This window comes from Pseudonaja textilis, chromosome 5 (assembly GCF_049901715.1).
Source record: "Pseudonaja textilis isolate UNSWEBS1 chromosome 5, rPseTex1.2, whole genome shotgun sequence".
Lineage (NCBI taxonomy): Eukaryota > Metazoa > Chordata > Lepidosauria > Squamata > Elapidae > Pseudonaja > Pseudonaja textilis.
Window position 1 is genome coordinate 32,206,248 of NC_141994.1, and position 21,995 is coordinate 32,228,242.

The 21,995-nt window shown below is 35.2% G+C and overlaps 1 protein-coding gene across 3 annotated transcripts; it reads right to left on the reverse strand.

The window, feature by feature from the left end:
• Positions 1–474: 474 nt before the first annotated feature.
• On the reverse strand, positions 475–20,418 carry BEST3 (bestrophin 3). 3 transcript variants are annotated; one of them, XM_026699647.2, is made up of 10 exons: positions 20,236–20,387; positions 18,546–18,709; positions 16,696–16,790; positions 15,847–16,080; positions 13,421–13,575; positions 11,936–12,013; positions 11,176–11,328; positions 4,896–4,976; positions 3,625–3,776; positions 475–2,201 (listed from the first exon to the last, which is right to left on the reverse strand). In XM_026699647.2, the coding sequence occupies exons 2-10, from the start codon at positions 18,695–18,697 to the stop codon at positions 1,292–1,294; spliced, it is 2,010 nt and encodes a 669-aa protein (XP_026555432.1). In that variant the 5' UTR covers positions 18,698–18,709; positions 20,236–20,387; the 3' UTR covers positions 475–1,291. The 3 variants fall into 3 exon arrangements, with proteins under 3 accessions (XP_026555432.1, XP_087791728.1, XP_087791727.1); XM_087935602.1 differs by lacking the exon at positions 20,236–20,387 and having other exon boundaries at positions 1,137–2,201; positions 16,696–16,776; positions 18,546–18,683; XM_087935601.1 differs by lacking the exons at positions 16,696–16,790; positions 18,546–18,709 and having other exon boundaries at positions 1,137–2,201; positions 20,236–20,418.
• Between the last annotated feature and the right edge of the window lie 1,577 nt (positions 20,419–21,995).

The window sequence follows — 21,995 nt, forward strand, 5'->3', positions numbered from 1 at the left end:
TCATAAGCCAGTTGTGTTCAGAGATAACATTTCACCTCAATTTCCCCCTTTTGTTCAATCTGTTTTGGACTTTCAGATATACGAATAAAGTTGATTAAGCAAATAACTTTCCAAGTCATTTTGTTTCAAGTTAATTTTACCATTTTGTTTACACCCGCTGGAAAACCCAAGTCCTGCTTAGCACTAAATTGTGGATTCTGTTCCAAAGTAGGCAGCTGAATTCCAAAAATTCTCTCAGGCAGTAGAATGAAACCAGTCCCTTTTTGCTGATGAGGCCCTGAAGGTAATAGTGAACTTTCCTTTATGCTTTTCTTAAATGCCCATCTTATACCCCATCCTTCAATATAAAAGATGAATGAAGCTATGACATGCATTTCTTTGCGATGTCATTACAACTTCAGAATATTCTCCTATAAGCAACAATTGTATTGATATTTTGGCAATATGCCAATATTTTAAAAAGTCATTGCTACATTTACCTCTTTTCAGTCTTTTAATATTAAGGACATAAAAGTAGAATTCCAAACTTTAATTACAAGAGTTTTATAAGAAACAGGATATTCTCCAGGAGTTTCTCAGCACAGCAGTGCAAGGAATGTAAACATGCAAATTGCCTTTCTCTAAGTCAAGAAAGCCCAAAATATCTTTATGTAGGGGAAGAACTTCAAGTAAGAATGGGTATGAAATCTGTACTCTTTGTCTACCTGTCATCTGGTCATAAAGCTTCTATTACAAAGACTCTAGTTCTTAGTCTTATTTTTATACTTAAGTAGAAATGACTGTCTATTTCATACCTGTCCTGAGGGAACATCATAGTTTTTTACTATCTGATATGTTTCTGTGATTCAAAGCTTTCAGGCACTCTATTCTGAGCATCTTTACTTATATAGATGCCAAAATTCTAGTTGTCATGCCTTTATTTAAGCAACATCAAGCAGGGATTAGTTTTAGAGATAATTTTCACTGATAAATACTCAGAATTACTGCCAAATGAATTAGGTTGTTGCAAAGAGAAATAATGCCAGTTTCTTGAAGTTTATTATCCTCTCTTTCCTACTCGTTTTAATATGTACTCCACTGTATCTTAACCTTGTTTGATTTTCATTTACATCTGTCTAAAAATAAAGGTAAGTTCAAACATTTTAAAATTGTTTTTATCAAAATAAAAGCACTGAAAATACACAGTAGGATAGACATTATGCAGGCTGCCAAGCTTCGTTTCTCCAAGGGAAATTAACATTCTGTGTGCCAGAAGTTTATAACAAAACTATAGTCCATAGCACTCTATTTGTCAAAGGTGATCTTTAGTAGAGTCATTGTTAAACTCAGCTATATGAAGAATATCGGTTTCTTTAGTATCTGGTTGTGCTAGTAAGTAAGATATGTCAAATGTATTTGGAGAATTAGGACTAGGTGTAGGTATGGTGTCTGGACTTAAATTGTTTTTTCCAGAGGACGTTGCCAATTCTTTGGTACTGAGCACTTCATGTTGAGCAAGAACATCTGGAAATCTCCACCTTTGATTATCTGTTGTATCGACAGTTGATGTTTGAGATGAAGATGATTTATTTCCTTTTGGCATACCCAAAGATGGATCCTGTTGTTTGGATTCCATATGAGGAGGTTCTGTTTCTGAAGGTGTTACCAACAAATCTGCATTACTTTTGGGTGTTGCACAATGGGTCATCACAATTCCTTCAGAATCTGTCTCTGACTCACTTTGACTGCCCAAATCTTTTCCTGTCACGGCATGGGAGACCTTGTTTGAATCCATTCTGGTTTCTTTGCTCTCAGTTTTGGCAGTTAGTGAGTCTACTTTGCTAATTCTCTCATCCACTTTGGATTGATTGGAAGTCTCTAGAGCATCATTCTTGCTGCTTTCTCGAATAATACTAAGATCCGTACTTCCATGCATCTTTCCATTCTTATCAGACCAGTTATACATTCTCCTGCCATTTAAAGGGAAGTGTCTCCCTCTAGAGTGCATTTCCAGAAGATTATCAATATGATGCATATCATGTGATGGGGAAAAAATTGAGCTTTCACTGGATTGTCGTTGGTAGGTCCTCCTGCTGGGCGAAGGGGAGACTTCTCGGACACTCAGAAAGCGTTTCACTTTTCGCAGCACCGAATGCTGCCTTCTAGGTCTATCCTCATCCCGGAGCCAGTTTTCTGCAGGGAAGAACTGACTGTCTGCCAGGCTGCAAGAAAAAAAACATGCAACATTCATTTTATGTAGGCTTCACAAAACTATCCATAAAATGTAAAGTATATTTGCAGATGTACTTCTTGGGAGAACCTTGACCTTTACCATTGACAAAGGAAAAAACTCTGTAAGGACAAATGGAACCTTTAGTCCTCAGACAATTTCAGAAAGGGGAATGCAGTGGATTTTCTCTGAAGAGACACGGCTGGGTGACTAATAGACAAAATGCAGGCCCTAACTTTTTGCAAATCCTATTTGAATTTTATCTATTATTACAAATAATTCCTTAAGTAGTAGTATAAATACAAAAAATAGTTTAAATACTATAATCATATTAGATCTGCAATCAACCAATTATTTATTATTGCTTGTGTGCTGTCCAGACAGTTTAAAGTTAATGGGATTTGGGATAGTTACTTAGGAATTGTGAGCTGTTCCCTTAAGGGAATGCACCATGGTAAATGTAGTTAAAGGTATCCTGAGAAATGTAGTCCATGTCACGTGATCACATCTGTAATCCTGAATGGTCACTTTATTGACCCTTGTTGGGTTGGGGGAGGCTCCCTCACTCTTGCCTGAAACCACCATACCATGCGGCTGCTTCAATCATCATGGGGTTGAGATCTTTTTATCTTTTTACATTACAAGACAGATATGCAATGGATTGGACATAAAGAAGAACTTTATCACAAATGTGAGTTATATGCTTCAAAATCAGGGAATAAAGGTTAGTATGGGAGCAAGGGCGGATGGGTTGGTCCAACAACAGAGTGTTGGAGGAAACCGGTTTGGTCTCCGCTGCTCATCAGCACTACAGACTTGGCAGAGCCAGGCCAAACCGGTAGAATACCACCAGTGGTTTAAATGCTGTTCATGGTTTTAATCAGTGAGTCAAAAAGCCGTGAGCCGATCAGTGAGCCAAAAAAAGTCAAAAAAAATGTTTCAATTTGTCTAATCTGTCTACTCTTCCGCCAGCTCAATGAAGGGTAGGCCCATCCATTTTATCTCCACAACAAATCTCTGAAACAGGCCAGCGTGAGAAAGAAAGAATGGCCAAAATCTCCTGTCTTGAAGGCTGACAATGTCATTTATTCATACCAGAGTTCACATCACACAATTAAACTAAATAAAAATTCAACTAAAAGCTAAGATCAACCAAAATATAATTCTTAACTAGGTCCAAGAAAACATTTATTCAACTGACGGAAGAAAATACAATCTTTTATTACTAAAAAACTGTTCCTTATTAGCAGACTTTCAATGGTCATGTTAGGGGGAATATAATTTTAGATGAACATGACAAGTAAGGAAAGGTCCTGTCTGTCTAACTTTATTTTTTAAAAAATGACAAGAGGCTGCTAACGATACAATACATTTTTATATGAAAAAGAAGGATAAGACAATGAAGATTTGCATACCCCATTTCAATAGTTGATCCAAGAAAAGATGGAATGCAGGAATCTGCAGCTGCTAATGTATATGGTGGACGAGCAGAAGAATCATTCCAGTAAATATCTTTTTTCATTCTTGGTAAATTCATATGCATTTCATCAACAGCCAATAGTGAAACCTATAAGAATTATAATACTTGTCACATAGTTTTAAACACCTCAAATGTACGTCACAATCCAGAGAACTGCACAACACAACCGTATCATTTTTATTGAAAGCAGCAGCACTTTTCTGGGCCAAAAGGAGAGTTTGAAATGTGGTAACCGTTTAAGAGGAAATGAATTTTAGAGGATGCCTTTTAGATCTTGGATATCCAGTAACTGTGTGAGACGGCCTTGCTGTAGCCTTACCTGCAATCAGAATGAATCAAATTAGAACAAAAACTAGACTATTTCAGAAGGGGAGAATCCTGTTGCAAGACCTAATGCATATTATTAAAGAGTCAGCTTATGTCATGTGTTCCTGATATAAGACATTCTACCTGAGAAGTCTACAGGTCGCCAAATCTAATGCATTCCGACTACTCCCACCAGCATAATTTAAAACTCCCAGGAACAGAAATGCTCAAAAGAGGGGGAAAAATCCTTAAGTATAATTTGGAATGGCTCTTTCATTATGTTTTAATGTTGCTAGAATATTTCTTTCTCAGTTTCTAGATATTTTATTTTATTTATTTAATTTGTCAATCACTTACAAGATAATAGGTTTAAGTATAAGCATGAGTGAGAATACAGGAAATAGGTACGAATAAATGGGGACAATAGGACAAGGACGGTAGGCACGATGGTGCACTTATGCACACAAGGTGTTTGAGATATGCTCAAACTTCTTGCTGAACAGCTCCATTATTGCTTCAGCAACCTTGCCATCTTACTCTACTGGACAACACCCAGCAATATATCTTGAATGCCTTGATCCACATTGTAGCATTAGTTGCAGTTGCACATGAGAAGACAGTGTTTGTAGACCCCTTGATAGTAATGCAAGAAAGTTGTCTAAGCAGGAATTGAAGTGTAAATGAAAAACAGAACCAACAGCGAGGAAGCTTCAGCAGCTTGCAAAATGAGTACTGTATATGAAAACTGAACTATAAATAATTTTACTTTAATCTGGAAAATATTTATAAAGGTGGGAACAGAATACAACACTTTGTGCTATTTCTTGCTAGAAATTGCATAAATTTATGATGTCGCAAGACAGCAAAAAATAGTAATCAGCTGAAGCAAAAGCGTGTTACCTGGAGATTCCTATCTATGCACCAATTTGTTTCAAAATCATCATCATCTTCACCAAATGGGTTGATGAGTTGCTCAGCAACCTGTAATTAGAGTTGGATATTTTGAGCATAGAGTTCCATTTTATCCAAAGCTGATTTACAAACACATCTAACCATTGCAGATATGAATAGTTCTTTGGCAACATCAAGAATAAATTAACATAGAATAGATACAGTACATTGTGTGGTGAGATATTTATGGAGATGCCATATTTGTAGCATTAACCATTGGTTTTTCAAGAGACTATTGCTTTGTGTATTTATTTATTAGATGGATATGTTGCATTCCTCTCCAGATAGAACACTCAGAATAGCCTAGCAAAAATAAATAGAACAAAACATTAAAAATGGGCAGCTGAAACTGTAAATATGTGCATATTTATATTGCAGTTATTTATTTTTTGCTTTTCAAGATTATAATCCTCCCAAATTATCTTTCAATTGCACCCAAACAATACTTATTATTTAAAAACAAAGTAACAAAATTCAAAGAACCTTCCCACAAGATACTTATTGGTAACGGATGGCAATCAGAGCAGGCTGTGGAGTTCGTCTTATACTGCCTTTCATCCTCTCTCCTTTCCACAACACAGTTGATAGAATGAACTAGAAGCAATCAAGGATGTAGGATGTCAATTCTTCATGAGCAGAACGGCACTCAGTCATAGTGATTACAATTCCTAAAAGTCTCAGAAAGTTGGGAAATGGTGGCCTAGAATGAAATAGTGGAAGCATGAGGTAGAACCATGAGGTGCAAAAGGTGATTGGATAGGTGGGATTTTCTAAATATTCTTCCTCTGTGGTAAAATATGCTACATCTAGATAAAATATGCTAGGCTTGTTTATTGTTTTGCTGAATTCCTGTTTATGATTGATACTATTTGGTATGGACTTTCCTAGACCATCCAATATCTTTTCCCCTTATTTATTCAATTTACATGCTGAATAAATATTAAGGGAAATTGGATTGGAATTAGGTGAGTGTGGTTTTAACACTGCAGAAAGAAATATCAATAGCCTGCACTATTCTGATGACACAACATTGAGAGATGAAAATGTAAAGGAGCTGCCAACTGTACAGTAGTAATAAAAGTCAAGCAGCAAAGTGAAAAAAATGGACTGAAATTACATAGGAAGAAAACCAAATTAATGGCAATAGTGGCAACACTCAGCCTTAGAATGATAATGCAGATATTGAAGTGGTAGATAACTTCTGCCTTTTAGGATCAGCTTTCAAAAGTAAGAGAATAACCAGAATTTGGAAAAACACTATTATGTATGTTTTATGTTTAATATGTTATTATATTATATAATATTATGTAAGCAAATTAACCCAGACAATACGCTGTTCATAAAGCACTTATGTATGTTAAGGAAAATATATAAATAACCTGTTTTTTTAAAAAAAGTAAGGGAATAATCAGTCAAGAAATAGACATAGGCTTGGTAGAACATCCATGAATACCTTTGAAAAGTTATTCAGATGTGTGTCTACAAATATAGAATAGTTGTGAGATGCAAGCAACCAGAAACACATGTGAAGTCAGTACTGTCTATCACCTATGTTACAAGGATTTCACCAGGTTGCTTGTCTTCCTCTGGGAATGAACATGGATCTTCAAATTTATACTACTACACAACAACCCCAGGCTAGGCCCTTCCTTGACTCCTCCTTCCAGTCTAACTGGCAGTTTCCCAACAATAATGCAGGCAATGGTATTCCCTGTAACACTTTATAGAAATGAATGTATGGCTTTGAAGAAGCTGATGATTTTGAACTTGATCGTTTGAGAAAACTCCTGAGAATACCATGGATAAAAAACAAACAAATGAATCATAAAACAAATCAACCCAGAGTTTAAAGTACAAATAACCAAGCTCAAATTATCCTACTTTGGGCTCATTAAGAAAAAATCCAGCTCTCTCGAGGAGGATCTTTTGCTGGTAACAATGGAAGAAAGAGAGGAAGAGCAAGACTATCTGGAAGGAGGATTGACTTGGTTACAGTGATAATGCGTGAATCGTTGAATTGCCCGAAAGACTAGATTAGAAAGAGATTGTCATGGAGAAAATCTATAAATTTGTTAAGAGTCAACACTGACTTAATGACACACAATTAATTTTCTTTGTACGTTACCTTGAATCTTAGAGGACTTTGTCTATTATTTTTATTTATTCATATTTTCCTAGCTGTTCCATATGTTTTTCTTCTAAATGGGCATCCTGTCCTTATATCTTAAACTGAGGTTGCACTAGTTGCATTTTTTAAATTAATTTCACTATTAAACAAACTAATAATAACTAAGTAAATAGTAAATTTTATCAAGCAGCTAGATTAGTACACAGCTAGATTTGTTCCTCAATTCCTTTTGCTTCAGACAGCCCTCAAAAATATCATGACAAAATTGTAATCTGGAAAACACTGAATTTCCTCTTCCTGCAAACAAGTTACTTATTTCATGTATTGCCAAACCTACAACAGGACACTCTTAAATGAGATGGAAAGATATATAGAAGTGTGACAACACTAAGAAACTTTGTACTGGCTAACTGCACAGATCATCTGTCATTGGTATGTGCCATATAATCTCACAGGATTGAAAGGAATGCAACGGAAGACAATTGCATATTATTTTAGACACTTGGCTACCACAACAAAAAGGATTATAGACTAATCCCAGACAACAAGGGCTAGGATTAAAAGGATTTCATGTGAGAAAATCACTGTCCTATATATAATATGATTGGCAGGCAAGCAACAATTTAAAATAATTTGGTTTTAAAACTGTTTTCCTTGTAAAAGAATACACATACTCTTATATTAAATGTCCTTTGTGATCCAGAGATATAGATGAAAACATATCCAGAGAAAAATACATTTCTGCATTCTTTGTTCCACTGAAGCAGGCAACAATTTTGTAGTAATTATATTGAAATAATTCAGCATATCCATTTCAAGTGGCAAATTCAATTTAGAATGTCTTAACATCTTGACTTTGATGTGATGAAACTTACTTTGTGGAAATTATCAAAGGGAGCAGCATTTTTTATTTAGTAAGACTAAATCAGAATTGCTGAGATGTGTATTATTGGACATTAAGATTTGCTGCCTTTTTGTTTGATTATGGTTTCAGAATAGTTTATCAGCTTTGTTTTATTTTATTTCATGTACTTGATTTTAACAGTGTTTTGGAAAGATAACATGATTTTATTATTCTTATTTTACAATATATAACAGTAAATAACAATAATGTACTATAACCACAGCATTGCTAAATCGGAAGGTAGGATACCAATAACACTAGAAATTAGAATAACACTCTGGATGTATTATTCTTTAAAAGTTATAGCACAAAACATTATGCAAGCAAACTTCAGCTCATGTAAAAGCACAGTGTTTGTTTTTCTTCTCATTTTGGCTGTTCTTGCTCTAAATATGTTCTGGAAAGTCCTTTGAAACTGATTTGGAGCAGATGAAGAACAGAAAGATCTATTTTTCATCAGTGGATGTTATATAGTAGCAGAATGACCTTCTTCAATATGTAATCCTTATTTATTACACCGTTAATACACTAACTTTTCTTGAAACTAGTTTTTATTCTCTTTAAACTGTATAGTCTGCCACAATAAATTTGTAATATAGCCCGTGAATTTTAGTGAAAACAAATCAATTATTGTAAATCAACTATGCATGCATAGGTTTATTGCCTGTACAAACCTATTAACTACTAGGTACAAAACATGTAAGATAGTTAGCAGTGGGATTCTCTACCTGTACCTTTTTTCTTTTTCTAAAAGACATACTACATCTTTTAGACTACTTATATTTTCAGGGCATTTATTTCTTCTCCTCTCAGTTCAGTTAGTCTTTTATTTTCTGATACTGACCAGTTGGTTTTGGCACCTACCTAATTTGTTGTCAGTTCACAATAGAAGGAAGTGTCAAGCAGGGGTGTCAAGGCCCAGGGGGCAGATCCGGCCCATGGGGTGCTTAAATCTGGCCCATGGAGCTGCCCTGGAAATAGCGAAGGACTGACCTGTGGTGCCTCTGCCAGCAAAAAAGGAGCTTAGGAGGGCTGCATGTGGCCCTCCTGAGCTTTGTTTTTACTGGCAGAGGGTTGCAGGAGGCTGTTGCAGCCAAAAATGGAGCTTGGGAGCCCTTTTTTGCTGGCAGAATGCTTGGGCTGCCCCCCAACACAAGTGATGTCATGCTGGCCACACACACCCTGACCACACCCACTCTGCCCACCCCCCGAGATCAAACACAACCCTGATGCAGCCTCAAAGAAATAGATTTTGACACCCCTAGTCTACAGGCTTCCACATGTAATGGACTTAAGGAATGCAGAGGTGATTTTTTTTTTGTCACCATGTTATTTCCTAAGTAAGACATATCTTTATTGTGTTTCAAACACCAGTCTCAAAAATATGTTCTTATAAAAGTTATTTGCCTGACTTTAATATTTCTTTCTTCATTCTTTCCATAAATATGTACTATATAATACTTCTATAACAAAATCAGATTGAAATACATTTCATATTACTTTTCCAAATAGGCATAAGTAGAAAATAAAGTTCCTTTACAAAAAAGATTATAAGATTATTTTCTTAGGTAACAAAAATCCATTATAGGTTAAGCAGGTATTACCAGAGGCAGTGAAGGGAGGAAAATGGTACACTACACTAGCATTGATGACTTGTTTATATTAATTATAAAAAAAGCAAGGTAAACCACTTCCATCTAATGGACATATTCTGGCACTATCTCTGATATGATTTCATTGCAACAGTACATTTTAATAGTACGCTAATATGGTTAATCCATTTATGCTACCAAAACATAATAAAAACAATCATGCTTGCATTACAAGCAAACACATAAACACACAAAATATAATTAGCTCTAGAATCTGCAGAATTTCTTGTAATGAATGATTAATGGAAATGTTTTAATGGCCATGAGGTATTCTCCACATAGAAAATAAAAAATAGCATTTATAGTGGATACAATTAAATTACTTAAAAATACAGAAAGAGCTATGAATTTTACAGATTTTAAGCTTGACAAGCTTGACAAGAAATAATATCAATTAGATAATGAGGAATTCTTTATCTGTTACTTGCAGTTACTTGTTTATGTGATAGCAAACAAGCACTTGTCATTAACTCTGTTCAGTATCTTACGGCCCTTGAAATTTTGATTTACTTTTACTAGGTATAGTATCTCTTAGATAGGGGGTCAATTGAAGAGGCAGAATCTTTGCCTTTGAGAGTCAACCAAAATGAATGATTATGACAGTTAATTCCTCACTTGAATCCCTTTCTTAAGAGATATAAACTTAGAAAAAAAAGATAGGCTCAATATTACATGCTCTGTGATATCTTTAATTTTGAGACCTTGCATACAAGAGGTCTGAAATTTGTATTACTGTAAGAGCATTGGCGGAATATACATCCAGCTGTATTTAACAATATAACCAAGCCAAGTCAAAAGCAGCTAATTCTTTGAAGAAAATTAAGCAAAAATTGGAAACAGTTTCCTTTAATTAGCTTTGTTGATAAATAGCTTCCGTTTGAAGCCTGGTGATGAACATGTGATCACTATCATCCGTGCTTTGAGGATCTCCTTGTTGGAATGTTGTGAATCTTTCCATTTTGTCTAATGAAGTGATCTATGAAATTTGAAACTTGTGGTTTCCTCAGACCAGGTACAGACACACAGTATGCAGTTGAATACCAGAATAGTTCCTGCAGTTCGGATAGTAGGCTATATATAAACCTGGTAAATTGTATGGATGACAGTGGGCATAGGAATAAATAGTTAAATATATCTACACCTCTGATAATGGACAGATAGTTTACCAAGGTGCTATAAATATGCATGTGTTTGATCTCAAAGTAGTTAACACTGTAGTTATAAATGCTAAATACTTTGATGTGATCATTAGTGTTAATGTGTAAGAGATATGTTAAATGCAGATCAAGGTCTCTTATGCAGAGAAGCATTCCAGACAGTTTTGCTAGCTCTTAAAAATGTGCACAAATATTTTTATAGCACTATTGTACAACTGTGAAGTATTTCTTGCCTCATGACAATTGGTGCTAAGTACACTGTTAGCTCAGATTCCCAGAAAATATTAAAATTTTAGCAAAATTTTGTTCATGTTCATATAAGAAAACTTTCATTCATATGAGTCTCTAGTTTTGAAGAAAATGATCAGAAAATTCCAACCTTTTTTACCTTAAGCCATCCTGCATAGAAGAAAAACTGTAACAATGTGAAGATAGGAATGTAAAGATCTAAATCATGACCTGGGATGCTTTGGTCAGGATCCAAAAATTGACGGCCTATAAGGCATGTGAAGAAGAAGGTATAAACAGCCAGGGTGACAACCTAGAAGAGTTAAAATTCATATAAAGTTATGAATATAACAATGAATGAAGGATGTTTTCTATACAGTATTTCTAAAGACCTGCCTTCCCTAACCTGATGTACCTCTGTGGTATTGTATTACAATTTCCAGAATTCCTAGTTAACGAGGGCAACAAGAACTATCTAGGGAAATCTAACTTGAGGAGGGATGCAAAAGATGATATTTTAAAGATACAAATTACAAAACTTGGTGGTCCATTAAATAACAAATATTTCTATTTCTGAACTTCTTTGCTTTTTATTCCTTGGTTTCATAGTACTTGGCACTAAATAAACAAGGTGTATCAATTTGTGCTTCTTTAGATGTGTTGTGAGTATGAATCTCATTAGGATCAGCCACCAGTATCATTTACAGTCATTAAGATTGTATCTGGAGACGATGGAATTGAGACATTAATGCCCCAAACTAGGGAAAGCTAAATCAGAGTAGTGAGAGGTACAGAAATATTTTCAATGCTTGAATATAAAAGTATTTATTTCTGAATTTAAAGTTTTCAGCACTCAAGATTTCACCCTAGCCCAATGCATCTCAGATATATTTAATAATATATAAGTATTCACTTTATACCTGTGTGTACACGAGAGGAATTCCAACCCAGTCGTAACCAAATAGTAGACTACACCATGAGCGATACCGATTCATCTCCTAAAGGAAAATAAAAACCAATAGAGCAACTGATGTATTGTTGAGAATTATCACAATGTATTAATTATTATAGATACGATGGTACTTTCCAGGAAGTAATATAATTAATTCTGAGGTTATGGTCAATGTTTAAAAGCTATGATGCATTTGTTTGGTGCAATGTTGGCTTCTGCTGACTGACTGGAATAGTTCCGTGCAATTTACTTACCAACTTTTTGGGAATAATTTGCCATTGCCTCTTTCCTAGAGTTGAGAGTCACTGGGCCAAGCTTACCCAGCTGGCTTTATGCTTAAATTGGGATTAGTATTTATAATCTCCTGATTTCTAGCTTGCTGCTTCACTGCTACACTAAACTGAAGATTCCTTGGTGCTCTCTGAGTTTGGTTGTTTGATTATAGGTGTTTCATTACCCTACTAGGTAATATCTGTGTGAATCAGTGTGAATCAGTGTGAATACAATATTTGCTTACATACAATATTTGTGAGTGTGAGTGTAAGTTTATCCTTGACAGTTCTTTATTTAGGGTATTGTTTCTGCTAGATTGTTTGTCTTGTATAAAGTCCTAATTATCTGGATGTTGGCTGATGAAAAGGATATATTCTGGTCTTTTTGTTTCCTTTTTGGCTTTTTGATTGTCTATTTTGAATGGTATGTAGAAGTTGTTTATGTTCCTGTTGATGACCAATTTGTCTGTATGCCAGGTTTCCAAGAATTTTCTAGCATTTTTGGACTTAGCTTGGTCTAGGATGCTCACAGCTTCCCAGTAGAAACAATGGTTAAGTTTGTCCATGTGTTGTGAAATTAAGGAGTTTTCATCATGTCTTCTGACTGCTAGTTGAGGTTCTGGGATGTGCTCTGCTAGACTTCTCCCCATTTGTCCTACAGAGTGCTGTTACAGTCCTTACACTGTATGTTGTAGATAATTCCTTTTCTTCTTCTTGGGCTACTGCGTCTTTTGGTTTCTGAAGATGTTAGAGGGTTTTAGTTGGCTTCTGTTCTCAACCTTACATTGCTGTAATAGTCTGTTCATTGTGTTGGAAATGTTTCTGATATAAGAACAAACAAACAAACTGTCAAATGGTAAGTCAAACATCTGAAGTATCCGGACGCCATCAGCAGCCATTTTACCTAGTGTTTCCTAAAGCTTGGAGCTAGCCTTCAGACACAGTATAGTGAAACTATTTAGGTTGGGAAGTGGGCAATTTTGGGAGATTCTTCTTGCCTCCAGTGTCAAAACAGCCTTGCACAGGAGTACAAGAATAGGAAATTTCTGTTTGTGAAAAAAATGGAGATAAGGAAATTGGAAACACAATTTATATGGAGTAGATGAATTTTTAAAATGTAGGTATTCTGTTTTTGGCTTTCCAATATTTTTCACAATTGTTCACTGCATCTACTTACTTACATTCATCAGCGTTTGCAAGTCCACACTATCTTTGATTCTTCCATCTTGTCTTGCTTTGGCTGCCAAATTCCCAAACCAAACAAACGGGATCCAATATTTAAGATGGGGTGATTTAAGATCTTCAAATATTATCCTTTCCTCAGTTGTCATAAAACCTGTGTACAAAGAAATGCAGCTATATTTTAATCACCTCTTTTTGTTTCCTCAAAAGAGAAGTTTAAAACCAGGCAAAATTACATTTAGTAAGAGGAAAACTGTTCCTAAACCTTTTATGTAATTCTATGCATGTCCATGTATTAACATGTATGCTCACTTCTTCAAAGAATGAATTTTTAATCCAGTGCTAAAATCAAGGATGACTACCAGTGGCAAATAGAAATGACTCTGAAGCTATTTTACAGTAATCTGTCATGTGATGAACACAATAAATGTTAATTTTACAATGTACACATCCACACAGCCATTATTTTATTTGCAAAAAAAGTAACAATATCTTACTCTCTATATTTCTGTTATGCATGTTATGGCATGCAGTGTTTTAGTCTCTTTTTGGCCCATTATAGCTCATATAGTTTGAAAGAGTTTTTATTCATAAAAGGTTAGTTGTCTGAACTATGTATCAGTTTAATTCTTTCTGCTACAATATAGCTTATTACATAAACATTTTACAGCAACATCACCTTTGCTTAATTTAGCAAAAACAACTATCTTGTAGATCAATTCAGTTCTCACCCCACCCTCTTCACCTCCATACAAGTCTCTGGTGTGTGAATTGTTGCTAGATGATAAACTGTTACTAAAGAATATAAGAACAGTCTGCTGATCACATCAAGGTCTAACTTAGTCCAACATTTCATTTTTCATAGTGACTGACAAGAGGCACCTGGCTGTTCCACAGGAGACTGAAATCTACTTATTATCTATGGTTATTCCCTTGCAACTATCTACAGCATACTGGGCCCAGTATATAACACTATATATGGTAGTCTATTTTAATAGTGCTTAATAGACCTTTTCTCCATGAATGTCATCCAAGTCAGTCACATTTATCACCTCTTGTGATACCAAATCTGACGGGTTAATTATTTGAAGCAATAGCTTCCTTTCATCTGTTCAGAAGCTTCTTCTAATCAGATTCATTGATGAACTTGGTCCAACTTTTGAGAGAAGGGGACATTTTTTTCCCTGTCAACTTTCTCCTCCACAAGCAGGATTTTAGGTATTTCAATCTTGTCCTCCTTAAATCACCTTCTTTCCAAAGAATTCCAAAGATCTAATGTTTTTGCACTTGGAATTTATCTGCTGTCTATTCCACATTTTCTCCAGTTGTTTTATTTTTTAAAAAATGTAGTGACTGAATCATACACACTATTATAGATGGGAACATTGTAAAGATTTGTATTGGAGTATTACAACACCTGTAGTTTTATTTTCAGCCTATTGCTATATTGATCCCTAGTATGGAATTTATTTTACCCCCAGAGTTTTGATATGTTGAATCAAAAATGGTTGACAATTTATCTTGAAAAAGATTATACTTCCTTTTGATAATTTCATAATTCAGATGTCAGAATGATATTGTGACATAAGAATACTGAAGTGAATTATTCCTAAACAATGAAGCTAAGCGCTGGAAAAAAATTGGCAGCATCCAGAGGCTACAACTGTACGTATATTAACCTGGGACTAAGTCCTACAGAACTCATAGATACATCTATGTTGGTAAAAAATCAATAGATAAGTTAGACATTACGCAGGAGATATACAACAGCTTTCCATTAAAAAAAACAAATAAGAACAAAATAATAAAATAATAAAATTGAAGTACTCGTAGCGTCTGAATTTTTGATCACAGCAGCTGGGGAACATATTTTTTATTTTTTGTTTTACTTTGTTTAAATTAGTAGCACCGACCCAGCATGTTTCATGTTTGCAGAAACATATATGCATTGCAACTTGAAATTTCTATCTTCTTTCCCAGTGACAGACAGTACTGTGATACAGTGAGAGTTGCACAAAAGGCTGAGTCTTGTTCTGGATTGGTCACATGAGAAATTGTACAAAGTAAGGCAGGTTTCCCCAATATCTTTGTCTTCTATCATCCCATTGGGTACAATGGCTAAAGATGATGGAAGTTACAATCAAAGTGAATACCATATTGGGAAAACCCGTAGTAAAATATAAGATTATATTAAATTTTAAGAATATTTATTTATTTAAAATATTTATATGGGCACCTATCTTAAGCAGCATGGGCAGCTTACAGCAATCAGAAAAACATAAAACTAATAGCTTCATCTCTACTTGTTTCTTGGATGCAGTGTGATTACAGAAGCTCTACTTAAGCACTACCCCAAATATCTGTTACACTGGGAAATGTTGACTTACCAAGGTCAAAGATAGGAATGAAAATGAGTGAACAGTACCTCCTTCTACCACATGTTCTAAAGTTGGAAATCTTTTGTAGACAGCTGTGCTCACTGATCGAAAGATGAGGAGAGATGTTAAATTCACATAACGCATTAGAGTTCTCCTGAGTAATCGGCCATACTCATCTCTTCCTTGAACAGTGCTGGAGATCAAGAACATAATTCTGTCTGGCCATGGCAGATTTACAAATTGGTTCCACCAGCGGTTCACCACCAAAGTAACGTAAAACCCTGGAGAGTTCAAAAATCCTGATTCACATTTCTTGTTATATAGAAGATCTTCTAATATTATGCATAAGTAAACTCTATATATACTCTTCTAGTAATTCTCTTGATATCTGGCAGTAGATTCTTCTTTTTTTTTCATCCTTCCCTGCTCCAAATACATTGATGAAATCCCAAGTCAACCTTTATATATATAATGCTCTCCAATTATGGCTACCCTGGAAATTGTACCTCCAAGAGATCTGGAGAGCAGTAGGGTAGGGTCTCCTAAATCAGGTGTGAATCACTTTTAAGTTTTGAGAGAAGCTGCAGCAAATGGATTAATCAGTCACAAATAAGACTGGCCCAATTGTCACATATAGCGGGGAAGGAAATTTATTGATCATCCAGATTTTTTTTTAAAAAAACTCACATTAAGCCAATAACTTATTGTGTGGTGGCATTCAATTGGAATTTTACTTAATTTTGCAATGTGTTTTTATATTTGCATACCACTTCAAATTCTTAGGGATCGGGACAGGTTACAACAACTGTATAGTTTATTTTAGGTTTTACATTTCTGTAATGTGGCCTTGCAAATGTTTCTACCCCTTCTCTGCATGAAACGGAATATAAGCTTACCCAGAACAAAAGTGACTGGAATTTGTTCTGCATATTTGTCACAGTAAGTGGATAATTTCTCAAAGTACCGTTTCTGGCTTCCTGAAAGGAAAACTCTGTGACAAAAAAGACAGGGACTTTTGATATAAAGACTAAATAAATGCAAATTAAGAACAAAGATAAGCATCCCAGAGCACTCAGCATTAGAGTGTACATTGGACATAACAGAAGGAAAACAATGAAAGATTCAGAGGTGGTATTCAGCAGGTTCTGACCAGTTCTGGAGAACCGGTAGTGGAAATTTTGAGTTGTTTGGAGAACCGGCAAGTACCACCTCTGACTGGAGATTTTACAGTCTCCTTCCCCTGCCATGCCCAAGCCACGCCCACAGAACTGGTAGTAAATAATTTGAAACCCACCACTGGAGAGATTCTGCAGTGAGATTTTACCAGTAGTTCAATTGGAGGTTGTAATAGCTACAGATTGCAAAGTTACATCAGACTTAGATCTGACTATAATGGATTATACTACTAAGGAAATCTTGAAACAATTCTAAAATAAATACTTGCAAATTTAGTTTTGCTTCAAACTGCAGTTCCACAGAGAGATGACATAAAATTAAGATTTGAAGCTGAACTGAATTTTCTCATATCACAGTCATTGGAGCTGCTCATTGTAAATTTATATTTCCATGAAATGATAATTGCCACATAGCGTCCTTCCATGACAATCAACTTAAGGTTGTCATTTCTTAATTCTTTTCCCTGACTGGTAAAGACATTGCTTGGCACTTGCCTTTTTTGTCAAAATGCAATTATGAAACATTAGACTATTTTAGCATTTTATGAAAACATTATAAAATACTAAAACATATTATTTTAATAAATGTAACTATGTGTTTACAATATATTTGATTCTAAATATAACCCAAAATTCCACACAATCATTTTAGTGAATAGACTAAATTATTTGGTTTAATGGCAAAACCATCAAATTAAACAAGATGTTTGAGAATGGCAAAAAGCAAGCTTGAAAAGCAGTGCTTTTGCACAGATTCTATAAATTCAACACAGCTTTTTAAAACAAAACCTTCTTGAATAGTTATGATCTATATAATTATATACACCAACAACAATTTCATTTTCCAATTACCAGTATTTGTGTAGTTAAAATGGTACCTTAGATGTATAAGACAGAAATATTGGCAGATATGGAGAAACATCAAGAACTCCAGAAGTACCAAAAAATATTAAAACAATAAGAAAAGCTTCTAAAGGAGGCATGTCCAATCTATGGCCTGCAGGCCTCATGCAGCCCTGGACAGCTAGTAAGACGACTCCACACAATATGATTAAAAATATAAAAAGTAAAGGAAGTTTTTTTATTTATATACATTAACTATATTATATAGTTTACACGCGGCCCAAGATAATTCGTCTTCACTTAACGCAGCCCAGGTAAGGCAAAAGTTTGGACATCCATGTTCTAAAGGAAGAATCTATAAAATATTTATGTTAGGACTAAGCATACCATACATTCCTGAGTACTTAGTTCAGGGGTGTCAAACTCGCATTGTCATGGCAGTGTCATGTGACGTATTGGGACTTCTTCCACTTCACTAAACTGGGTGGGGGTGTGGCTAGTGGGTGATACATCCGGCCTGCAGGCCGCAAGTTTCACAGCCCTGACTTAGCTGAATGGGAAAGAGATACAGAAAATTTGGGGAAAGACGTAGATGAGGAGTGCGGCTGGCTAGGATCCTCCAGAGAACCACACTACAACATTTCAGGTCCCACTTGTTTAATGTAGTATCACACATTCTCCTGCAAGGGTGGGGCAGACAGCATTGTAGAATGTGAAAAACGTTATACCTATACAATATACTTATCGCTGTGTAAAGACAGGCAAAGAGAATAAATTCTCGGTAAAGCAGTTTGTAGATGCTTCCTTTCCATTTGAGAAGTAGCCTGTGGAATCCAAAGAAGGTAGCATTTGCAACTTTACTGGAGTATGTGACGGTCATCTCTCCAAAATGCTTTTGAAAAAATGGAAGACAAAAGGCACAATGTGTAACCAATGGATTTCATGGAGAATATTGATTTAAACCTAAACCGTCATGGCTTTCACAGTGAAAGGTGTCATGAGAATGTTCCTGAACTGGATATACTACGGTAGCACTGATGACGTTATCTAGTTTGGGTAATGAAATATCTGCAATCTCAGAGAACATCATTTCAACCGTGAGCTAAAACTATTCTCCTTTATTGGATATGGGTATAATTTCATCGAACTAGAGTTTTCTAAGTTGCTTTTTTAGAATTACAGTAACGTAATTCATTTTCCATCCTGCTACCCTTTGGATACATTAACGTAACTTCAACGAAGCAGAAGTTAGATACCTGTAGAGGTCACTATGTTGGGAAAAGTTGATGTAGGTAATGAATTCTATAATTGATACCAGATCCTGCAACTGTGTAGCAATCCTGCTGAAAGACAGGATATGCATTGCCTTAGTCAACCACTAATCATGGCACTGCAAAAAGATATTATCAAGTCTCAATGTGCAATTGTTGAACTAGAACTTTCTTTAAAATTATTTTTATGTTTTGTGAGCTGCCCAGTGTTGTCGTATGTAATATGGGTAGTCACATAAGTACTTGTTGCTGATTTGAAATATTTTCATTGATTAAGCTAACTAAAATCCAAAGTTACAGGATGTATTTGTCTTTATTGATGGTATACATCAGTGGTTTTCAACTTTTCTTCACCACAGACGCCCTTTAAATACCTTCTGTGGCCATGGACCCCACCCAAGACCTAACTCAAGATTTAAATCATAAAATTTCTTCAAGCCTTTGTGGACTCTCTGTGATGACATTGTGCCCCTCCCAGAGATCACAGACCACAGATTGCGAAACACTGGTACACAAGTTTCTTTCTAATAAATATGTAAGTTGCAATTTTACTTATGCAGGTAGTTTCTGGAAGGCATGATCCTTTGATGATAGTTGGGATTCAATCAAAGTTAAAAAAAGAATTAAAAATGACAAAAACATTAGGACTGAGCCATGTGTTGATTCTAGTTCTAACACAAATCATTCCATGGGCTTACTAAAATATATTTAAATATTTTTAAGTATATGGAAAGTAATAATTAGAGGTATTATTCTTCCCTAAGGCCCCAATTACTAAAAACAACCAGACATTGGGAAAAGTTTGAGCGTCATCTATTGTAGGAATATTTCCACCATATTTTTTCCATTTTTTAAATACAAACATTTTAGAGTAATTCCATAGTGCTATAAACATGCAGAGTAAATCTAACAAATAAGTGTTTGTGGAAAGGCCTCAACTATGTTTAAGCAAAGGGAGGCTTATGAGTGATGCACCTCCACAAAGCTTTGCTATGTATTTTTGGAGGTGGTAAACTGCCTGGGTATTGATTAAATGTTAAATTAATTGTCCATGTTAGAAATGTATTAAGAAATCAGATATAGTTTTCAAGCACTTATAGCGATGCCAAAACAAGAAGAAACACAATAAGATTTTGGAAACACTCACCGTTTATTCTGGCTAGGGCACTCAAATACAGAGGTGATGATGTGGGGCTGTTGTGTTCCCCAAATAAAAACATTCAAGTTACTTTGTTCCTCTCTTTGCTTTCGACATGCAGTCTACCGGGGCTCTAATTTGTCCCTGGAGCTTTCACAGGACTGGACTGACAAGCACAGGGGTGAACGCATCTTTCCACTTTGGGAGGTGTGTTTTTGCCAAGTTTACTTCAACTGTCACTTACAACTGAGAACAAACATAAGCAACAGCTGCTGATCTGGCTCATCTCTAATCTATAATTATCCTCCACTTGTTCTTCATAGGAGGACCCCTTTGGTGGGAAACCAGAATCATGGAAATAATTTGCATCAGACTTTTCCAGTTGGGACACATTCCTTCTGCCATTGCTCAGTGACATAAGAAAGGTCAATTATTCAAAAAGGAAGAAAGAAATGGAAAAGCAAAAAAAAAAAGGTAAAAGAAAAATGCTTTTCAATTCTTTGTTATTAAAACATAAGAGTCAGAAAGGAAAAAACATTCAGGCTTTTGAAGTTGTAGCCTAAAAAACTATGTGAAGTTTATATATTTGTGCAAACTAGTCAAAGGTGATTGGACCAATTAAAGGATATTACATATTAACTTCTCAATGACTTTTCTCTTGAATGTAGTTTCCACAGGATGGACATAATATAGCATGAGCAGCTATGGAACTAATGCTTATAAAGTCCCAAATTGTAATTATAACAGACAAAATATGCAGAATTATTAAGAATTAGATGATTAAGAATGCAATTCCAAAGGTTTAAGTCTCAATGGTTAAATATGTAAATATGCATATGATTACTTTGAAAGTTTACATGTCTCTGTCCTTTTACCTGCAGTATCTCTATGAATAGATACTATTTGAATGTTACATAGGATAAGGAACTGGTGTCAGGAAAACCAGAAACTGTTATTCATTTTCTCATTTTCTCCAGGATTACAAAGATGGGGTTCTGTAAACTGGGCTAACCTATAGGAGGAGGATTTGGCAGTGGAACAACTGACAAAAAGACATAGTTCAGAAATCCTAATGCAGAATAATTTATGATGAGATTACTGTAGAATTTAGTGTAACAAATGATAAAGTAGCTGTATATTCAACCAAGTGTTATTGGCATTACAATGCAATGAATAAAGAAGCAGGATGACATATATCTGATATGGGGGAGAGGTCACATTTTTCTAATATTGGTCAGTAAATCAGTCAACACCATCTATTAATCTAGCAGATTACTTAGATTTGCCATGTGGAAAGTTAGCAAAGTGGGAAATTGTAAGGAACAGAGCAAAACATAGCTGTATAGCCTAGCAATAAAACATGAAAACAACTTTTCCGTTTTCACTGATTTATTTCTTCATTGTGAACATATTTTTCAACAATCAAGTGATACCAATGTGCACATATGTTGTCAGACAGAATATACAGAAATCAAATTGATTGTTAATGATGCAAAGAGGTTATAACAGCAAAGACAGGGGCTGACTGTGGAATAGATCACATAATATGTGTGTGCAGGTTTGACAACCAGTTTCTGCAATAAGATCCTAAGCACATTCTTTTGCAAACAGAATGCCGGGAACTGCTCTGAAGTCCTGAACTTCATTGATATGGAACCGAAGGACTGTGGAATAAAATCAAATAAATTGTTAAGGTTAAATATGAAAAGAGACTACCTCGGGCCAAGCAATAGAAGAAAGCAAAATGAATGTCAGAATAAGCAGTGGAA

Excerpts from the sequence above, each read along its gene's own strand:
- BEST3 (XM_026699647.2), bottom strand. The coding sequence starts at position 18,697 with ATGACCGTCACATACTCCAGTAAAGTTGCAAATGCTACCTTCTTTGGA. Across the intron at positions 16,791-18,545 it reads GCGATAAGTATATTGTATAG|AGTTTTCCTTTCAGGAAGCC; the intron begins GTATAACGTTTT and ends TTTTTGTCACAG. Across the intron at positions 2,202-3,624 it reads GGATCAACTATTGAAATGGG|CCTGGCAGACAGTCAGTTCT; the intron begins GTATGCAAATCT and ends TTTTTCTTGCAG.